General features: G+C 31.2%; 1 protein-coding gene across 1 annotated transcript; it reads right to left on the minus strand.

Annotated features, from left to right (window-relative positions):
- Positions 1–6255: 6255 nt before the first annotated feature.
- LOC119577702 lies at positions 6256–8276 on the minus strand. Its single transcript, XM_037925257.1, has 5 exons — positions 7983–8276; positions 7644–7821; positions 7370–7556; positions 6754–7236; positions 6256–6694 (listed from the first exon to the last, which is right to left on the minus strand). Exons 1-5 carry the CDS (start codon positions 8274–8276, stop codon positions 6256–6258), a joined length of 1581 nt encoding a protein of 526 aa, XP_037781185.1.
- Between the last annotated feature and the right edge of the window lie 318 nt (positions 8277–8594).

The raw sequence follows: 8594 nt of genomic DNA on the forward strand, positions 1-8594 counted from the left end.
GAGAGAATAAAAATCAAGCTTTTGAACAGCTTAATAAGCCTTTATTATCTCCAGTCTTAATAAACCAGATTTTGACCAACATTTTGAGATCCACACAGATGCCTCTGGAGTAGCAATTGGGGCATGTCTGATGCAAGGTGATGATAATGCCCATCTCCATCCAGTGGCTTACTTCTCTCAGAAACTCAGGGATGCTGAGCTGAGATACCCAGCAATAGATGCCAAAGCATTGGAGGCAGTTAGACCATTTGACTCGTATGTCTATGGGCGTAAATTTACCATATATATTGATCACAGACCCTTGGTTTATGTGTTTGCCCTTAAGACAAAAGAGTCTGAGAATGAGCAAATGAGCACATGAGTTAAGTTACAATAACTATTCCCTCAGATATCGACAAGGCACACTACATTGTGTTCCAAATCAACTAAGTAGAGCTGTTGCAGCCATTTCACTTCAAGATATTAAACCTCAAACACTCAGACTTCAGCAGTTGGAAGATCCTTTTTGTAAAGTTATCTTTTACTTAGAAAAGGAAAAACTTCCCCCAGCATTGTTTACCACTTTACTTAGATGAGTTTGAGATGAAAGTGCACCATATTCCAGATCAGGTCCTTCATCATTTGGTTGCACCAAAGGCCCTCTGTAGTGCGACACTCCGTCTTGCTCATTCTATCCTCACTGCAGCTCACCAAGGGACTTACCACACATACTGTAAATTACATGATCTGTTTTACTTTCCAAACATGCTTTGCACCAACGACGCAAAAGGTACAGCCTATCGGGTACCTCTTACAGCAGGCCCTCAATTAACACTTTCGCTTGAAAAAGTATCAGCAGATCTCGAGCTTGATACAACTACTGAAGGAAATAAGTATGTGCTATGTGTGTAGACCATGCTAGCAGATACTTGCAACTCATAGCACTCCCAAGCAAAGATGCCCCTACAGTTACTGAGGCTTTTCTTCGCCATTTTGTAATTTTGTTTGGCCCCCCGAAGTTACTATAAACTGTTATTGGCACAGAATTCAAGAATGTCCTCTTTTCTAAAGTTTGCGAGTTGCTAAGCATTAAGACCAGTTATACAACTATTTTTCATCCACAGGCTAATGGCATAATTGAGAGGAGCAACATAGTGGTGAAAAACACCGTAGCCACTCTACTTGAGATTTTTCCTCATGAGTGGGATGAACTGCTTCCCTATGTTCGCCTCGGTGTTAGTGTTCATATGTACACAGGAATACAACCACTGTATCTTCTAATGGGTCATCATGGAAACACGAACTATATGGAGGAGGATCCAGAATCTGTAGGAGCATATGTCCATATTGCTGCAGAGACCTCCACCCAGGCCCATGAAAAATTACAATAAGCACGTACGCAAAAGAAAGTTTGCAACTAACGTAGGTGACCTTGTGCTGTTTAAAGATTTTTCTAAGCAGGGAGGTAGACGACGCACACTAGTCATTTTACTTGAGTTCACGGCCAAAAGTCTACGGGACTTAGTTTGAATACATACATTTTGTCTCTACCATATATTTTATCAACAGTATGACTTGGGATTCTCTGTACTGCATGTTAATATTCCATGGAGGAAAGAAAAACACAGAATGATCAGTTTGTAATATGCATATACTCATATAAATAAATTTAATATACAATATAATGAATTATGCAATAAACTATATATAACATACTTATAGCTTTGCTTTATGGGTGTGATGCTTGGACAGTCAATGTAAATATGAAAGAAAGATTAAAATCAGTAGAAATGTGGTTCCTCAGAAGAATGCTCAGGATTTCGTGGACAGAAAGACTTACTAATGAAGAAGTTTTAAGAAGAGCAGGACTTAAAAGAACCTTTGTGAAAGTTATCAGGAAAAGACAGATGCAATTTTTAGGACACGTAATGAGATGTAAAGGATTGGAAAACTTAGTGTTAACAGGAAAGATAGACGGGAAGAGAAGCAGGGGTAGACAAAGGCAGAAGTTCAGCTTCAACAAAGATCTCAATATGGGCAGAAGTGACTTAGAACTGCTAAAGTCGTCAACAGACCATGATCTGGAGCTCTTACATTAGCTGTTAATGTATTCTAAATTAGATACAAATGATAACATAAAATGTAACAACTTTGAAGTGTTTCGCACAAAACAAACCTATTTTAATATATATATATATATATATATATAAAATATATATATATATATATTATATATATAGAATATATAAGATATAGATATATATATAATATGTATAGTAGAAATATATATATATATATATATAATATATATATATATATATATATATATATATAAAAATATATATATATATATATATTTCTGTTTGGATAAATTGGTGTTTGCCATCATCGCAAGGTCCTGTTCATGTGTAAATCTAATATGATTTGGCGTCTTTATTTATCGTCTTTATCATTTATTTTGGATGGACGAGTGGGTGTTGCGAGAATCTGTTGGCAGACTTCAGAGGCATCAAGCTTACCATCTTTGCAGTTTTTCGCCTTTTAGATCTGTCAATAACCTCAGTAAACGGTTTCACTGGTTTCCCTGTACAATATACACTGTTTATATTTGACTTGAGCCATTCTCTAATTCGTACTTTGTCCTATCATCCTCTTTCTCTAATTCCAGCTCTCCATCTAGACATTTTTTCCGTTTTTACCTTTATATATTTTTTCTTCTTCTTCTTCTTCTTCTCGTGATGCCTGCCGCCAGTATTTATAAAACTGGACTTTAAATAATGCTAGTATTGAATTTTCCAGTTTTCGTGTGTTCATGTTTTTGCTGATGTTTATGATGTTTATTATAGTATCCAGTGTGTTATCATTACTGTCACTCAGATATGGCTCTATGATTTCTAACGTTTTTATACATCATAGTACCGTATACCATACTATTTGATAATGTAAAACCATGCGGCTCCCTCATTTCTATCTTTAAGTAATATATATAGTATATGAAAATATAAATAAAGTAGAATATATATATAAGATATATATATATATGATATAAAATGGAGATAATATATAGAATAATATAGAGAAATATAATATATATAAATATATTAGGAAAAGTAAAATAATAATAAAAATATATAAGAAGATATATAATAATAAATATATATAATATATATAATAAAAATATATAATAAATATATATATATATAATATAATAATATATATAATAGACAAATAGATATAATAGATATAGATATTATAAAATAGAATAAATATAGAATAAGATAAGAGAAAGAGAGAGAGAAATATAGTTTTATAAAAGAGATATATAATACAGATAGAATATAGATTTTTAAAATATAAGAAGATAAGAAAGAAGATATATATAGAGGAATAAATAATTAGAGATATATATAGAGAGATAAATAGATTATAGATATAAAATATATATAAGACATAAGATATCAAAATTATATATATATATAATTATATAGATAAAAAATTATATATATAGATATATATAGAGGATATATATAATAGTATAATAAAATATAAAGAAATAATTTTTTATTTTATATATATATTATAAATATATGTATATTAGTATAAAATTTAAATTTATAAATAATATAAAATAAAAAGATATATATAGATAATAATGATATATATATTTATAATATACGATTATATTAATATATATATATATATAATATATATATTAATTATATAAAATATAATATATATATTTTTTTTATGATTTTAAATATAAACTAGACATATATATATATATATAGAATTTTCTATATAGATATATATATATATTTAAAATATATATATATTATAATTATCAGATATATTATATATATAAATATATATATTTATATATATATATAATTTATATATATATTATATATATAATATATTATATATTTTTATAATATATATATTATTTATTATTTTTTTATTATACAAACATATATATAATATATATAATTATATATATATATATAATATAATATAATATAATCATATTATAGATAAATATATATAGATATTTTAAATATATATATATTTATTATTAATTATTATTATAAAAAACATATATATAATAATATATATATTATATATATATATTTTTAATATATATATATATATTATATATATATATATTAATATATAATATATATTAAATATATATAATATATATTATATATATATTCTATATATATAATATATATTATATATATATATATATATATATATATTATATAAAATTTTATATATTTTAATATTATATATATAAAAGTATTTTATATGCATATATATATATATAATATATATATATATTTACCATATTTTATATATAAATATACATATATAATATATATATATATTTATATTATATATATATATATTTTATATATATATGTAAATATATACATGAATTTATAATATATATATATATAATATATATATAATATAATATATATTTTTATATATATATATATATAAAACATATACTTATAAATAAATATATATATAAATATTTTATATATAGTTTGTATATATATATATAAAAATTTAAATATATATATATATATATATTTTATTTATTTATACATTATATATAATAATTATATATATAAAAATTTTATATATATATATAATATTAATTAAAGAGAAAATATTGAATTCAATATAGGAGCTAAATGAGGGAGCCGCATGGTTTTACATTATCATAATAGTATGGTATACGGTACTATGATGTATAAAAACGTTAGAAATCATAGAGCCATATCTGAGTGACAGTAATGATAACACACTGGATACTATAATAAAATCATAAACATCAGCAAAACATGAACAAAACAAAAAACTGTGGAAAATTCAATATAGCATTATTTAAAATCCAGTTTCATAAATACTGGCGGCAGGCATCACGAGAAGAAGAAGAAGAAGAAGAAAAAATATGTATATAAGGTAAAAACGGAAAAAATGTCTAGATGGAGAGCTGGAATTAGAGAAAGAGGATGATAGGACAAAGTACGAATTAGAGAATGGCTCAAGTCAAATATAAACAGTGTATATTGTACAGGGAAACCAGTGAAACCGTTTACTGAGGTTATTGACAGATCTAAAAGGCGAAAAACTGCAAAGATGGTAAGCTTGATGCCTCTGAAGTCTGCCAACAGATTTTGCAACACCCACTCGTCCATCCAAAATAAATGATAAAGACGATAAATAAAGACGCCAAATCATATTAGATTTACACATGAACAGGACCTTGCGATGATGGCAAACACCAATTTATCCAAACAGAAATATATATATATATATATATATATATATATATATATCTATATATTTTATATATATATATATATATATATAAAATAAAAATATACATATATATATATATTTATATATATATATTTTATATATATATAAAATATATTTTATATTATATATATATATATATATATATATATATATATATAGGTTTGTTTTGTGCGAAACACTTCAAAGTTGTTACATTTTATGTTATCATTTGTATCTAATTTAGAATACATTAACAGCTAATGTAAGAGCTCCAGATCATGGTCTGTTGACGACTTTAGCAGTTCTAAGTCACTTCTGCCCATATTGAGATCTTTGTTGAAGCTGAACTTCTGCCTTTGTCTACCCCTGCTTCTCTTCCCTCTATCTTTCCTGTTAACACTAAGTTTTCCAATCCTTTACATCTCATTACGTGTCCTAAAAATTGCATCTCTTTTCCTGATAACTTTCACAAAGGTTCTTTTAAGTCCTGCTCTTCTTAAAACTTCTTCATTAGTAAGTCTTTCTGTCCACGAAATCCTGAGCATTCTTCTGAGGAACCACATTTCTACTGATTTTAATCTTTCTTTCATATTTACATTGACTGTCCAAGCATCACACCCATAAAGCAAAGCTATAAGTATGTTATATATAGTTTATTGCATAATTCATTATATTGTATATTAAATTTATTTATATGAGTATATGCATATTACAAACTGATCATTCTGTGTTTTTCTTTTCCTCCATGGAATATTAACATGCAGTACAGAGAATCCCAAGTCATACTGTTGATAAAATATATGGTAGAGACAAAATGTATGTATTCAAACTAAGTCCCGTAGAGTTTTGGCCGTGAACTCAAGTAAAATGACTAGTGTGCGTCGTCTACCTCCCTGCTTAGAAAAATCTTTAAACAGCACAAGGTCACCTACGTTAGTTGCAAACTTTCTTTTGCGTACGTGCTTATTGCAATTTTTCATGGGCCTGGGTGGAGGTCTCTGCAGCAATATGGACATATGCTCCTACAGATTTTGGATCCTCCTCCATATAGTTCGTGTTTCCATGATGACCCATTAGAAGATACAGTGGTTGTATTCCTGTGTACATATGAACACTAACAGCGATTCGAACATAGGGAAGCAGTTCATCCCACTCATGAGGAAAAATCTCAAGTAGAGTGGCTACGGTGTTTTTCACCACTATGTTGCTCCTCTCAACTATGCCATTAGCCTGTGGATGAAAAATAGTTGTATAACTGGTCTTAATGCTTAGCAACTCGCAAACTTTAGAAAAGAGGACATTCTTGAATTCTGTGCCAATAACAGTTTGTAGTAACTTCGGGGGGCCAAACAAAGTTACAAAATGGCGAAGAAAAGCCTCAGTAACTGTAGGGGCATCTTTGCTTGGGAGTGCTATGAGTTGCAAGTATCTGCTAACATGGTCTACACACATAGCACATACTTATTTCCTTCAGTAGTTGTATCAAGCTCGAGATCTGCTGATACTTTTTCAAGCGAAAGTGTTAATTGAGGGCCTGCTGTAAGAGGTACCCGATAGGCTGTACCTTTTGCGTCGTTGGTGCAAAGCATGTTTGGAAAGTAAAACAGATCATGTAATTTACAGTATGTGTGGTAAATCCCTTGGTGAGCTGCAGTGAGGATAGAATGAGCAAGACGGAGTGTCGCACTACAGAGGGCCTTTGGTACAACCAAATGATGAAGGACCTGATCTGGAATATGGTGCACTTTCATCTCAAACTCATCTAAGTAAAGTGGTAAACAATGCTGGGGAAGTTTTTCCTTTTCTAAGTAAAAGATAACTTTACAAAAAGGATCTTCCAACTGCTGAAGTCTGAGTGTTTGAGGTTTAATATCTTGAAGTGAGATGGCTGCAACATCTCTTCTTAATTGATTTGGAACACAATGTAGTGTGCCTTGTCGATATCTGAGGGAATAGTTATAGTAACTTAACTCATGTGCTCATTTACTCATTCACAGACTCTTTTGTCTTAAGGGCAAACACATAAACCAAGGGTCTGTGATCAATATATATGGTAAATTTACGCCCATAGACATACGAGTCAAATGGTCTAACTGCCTCCAATGCTTTGGCATCTATTGCTGGGTATCTCAGCTCAGCATCCCTGAGTTTCTGAGAGAAGTAAGCCACTGGATGGAGATGGGCATTATCATCACCTTGCATCAGACATGCCCCAATTGCTACTCCAGAGGCATCTGTGTGGATCTCAAAATGTTGGTCAAAATCTGGTTTATTTAAGACTGGAGATGAACTAAAGGCTTACTTAAGCTGTTCAAAAGCTTGATTTTTATTCTCTCTCCACTGAAACTTACTATCTTTATGGGTGAGACAAGTGAGAGGGGCAGCAATCTTGACATAGTTTTTAATATGCCATCTAAAGAAACCAGTAGAGTCCAGGAAATGACATATGTCCTTAACACTCTTTGGGGCTGGCATCTCAGCTATGGAAGAAATCTTTTCAGGGTCAGGCTCGACACCAGCTGAAGAAACCTTGAAGGAATTGGAAGAAGTTTGTTGCAAAGGTTTATTTCTTTTGATTAAGACAAAACCCAACTTTCAATAATAATTTCAGAGTTTCCTTTAAATGGCACAGATATTCAGTGAAGGATTTACTATGTATGACAATGTGGTGGACGCCACAATCACTTCACTTGGCAGCCTTGCTCGGCATAATTAGAGAGAGCTTTCTCAGCTGCCAAAACAGCCCTCACCAGGGCTACTATCTTAGCACGGCCCACCCCCAATGCCCAGCTCTGCCTCACCACAGATGACAGCAAAGTTGCAGTAGGAACTATCCTGGAGTAAGAAGTACATGATAGACAAGAACTCCTGGCATTCTTTAGCCGGAAGCTCTGTCCACCTGAGCGGATGTACAGCACATTCAACAGAGCTCCTGGCAGTACATCTGGCTGTGCGACACTTCTGCTATATGCTCGAAGGTACATCCTACATCATTTTTACAGACCACAAGTCCCTGGTCAATGCCCTTTCCAAGTCAGGGGATGCTTGGTCAGAGCGGCAGCAATGACAGCTCTCAGCTATCGCTGAAACGGGCTGCACTATGAGACACCTCCTGTGCTCCCAGAATCCAGTTGCCAATTCTCTCTCATGCATTGAAATCTCCATTCAGCTCAGGGTCGACTACAAGGCTCTAGTGGCAGAACAACAGTGAGATCCTGAGACCATGGCCTACGTCACAGCTTTTACCAACCAGAGATATGCCTGTCCTCTGTGACATCAGCACCAGCTGCCCCCGCCCCCTC

This window comes from Penaeus monodon, chromosome 10 (assembly GCF_015228065.2).
Source record: "Penaeus monodon isolate SGIC_2016 chromosome 10, NSTDA_Pmon_1, whole genome shotgun sequence".
Lineage (NCBI taxonomy): Eukaryota > Metazoa > Arthropoda > Malacostraca > Decapoda > Penaeidae > Penaeus > Penaeus monodon.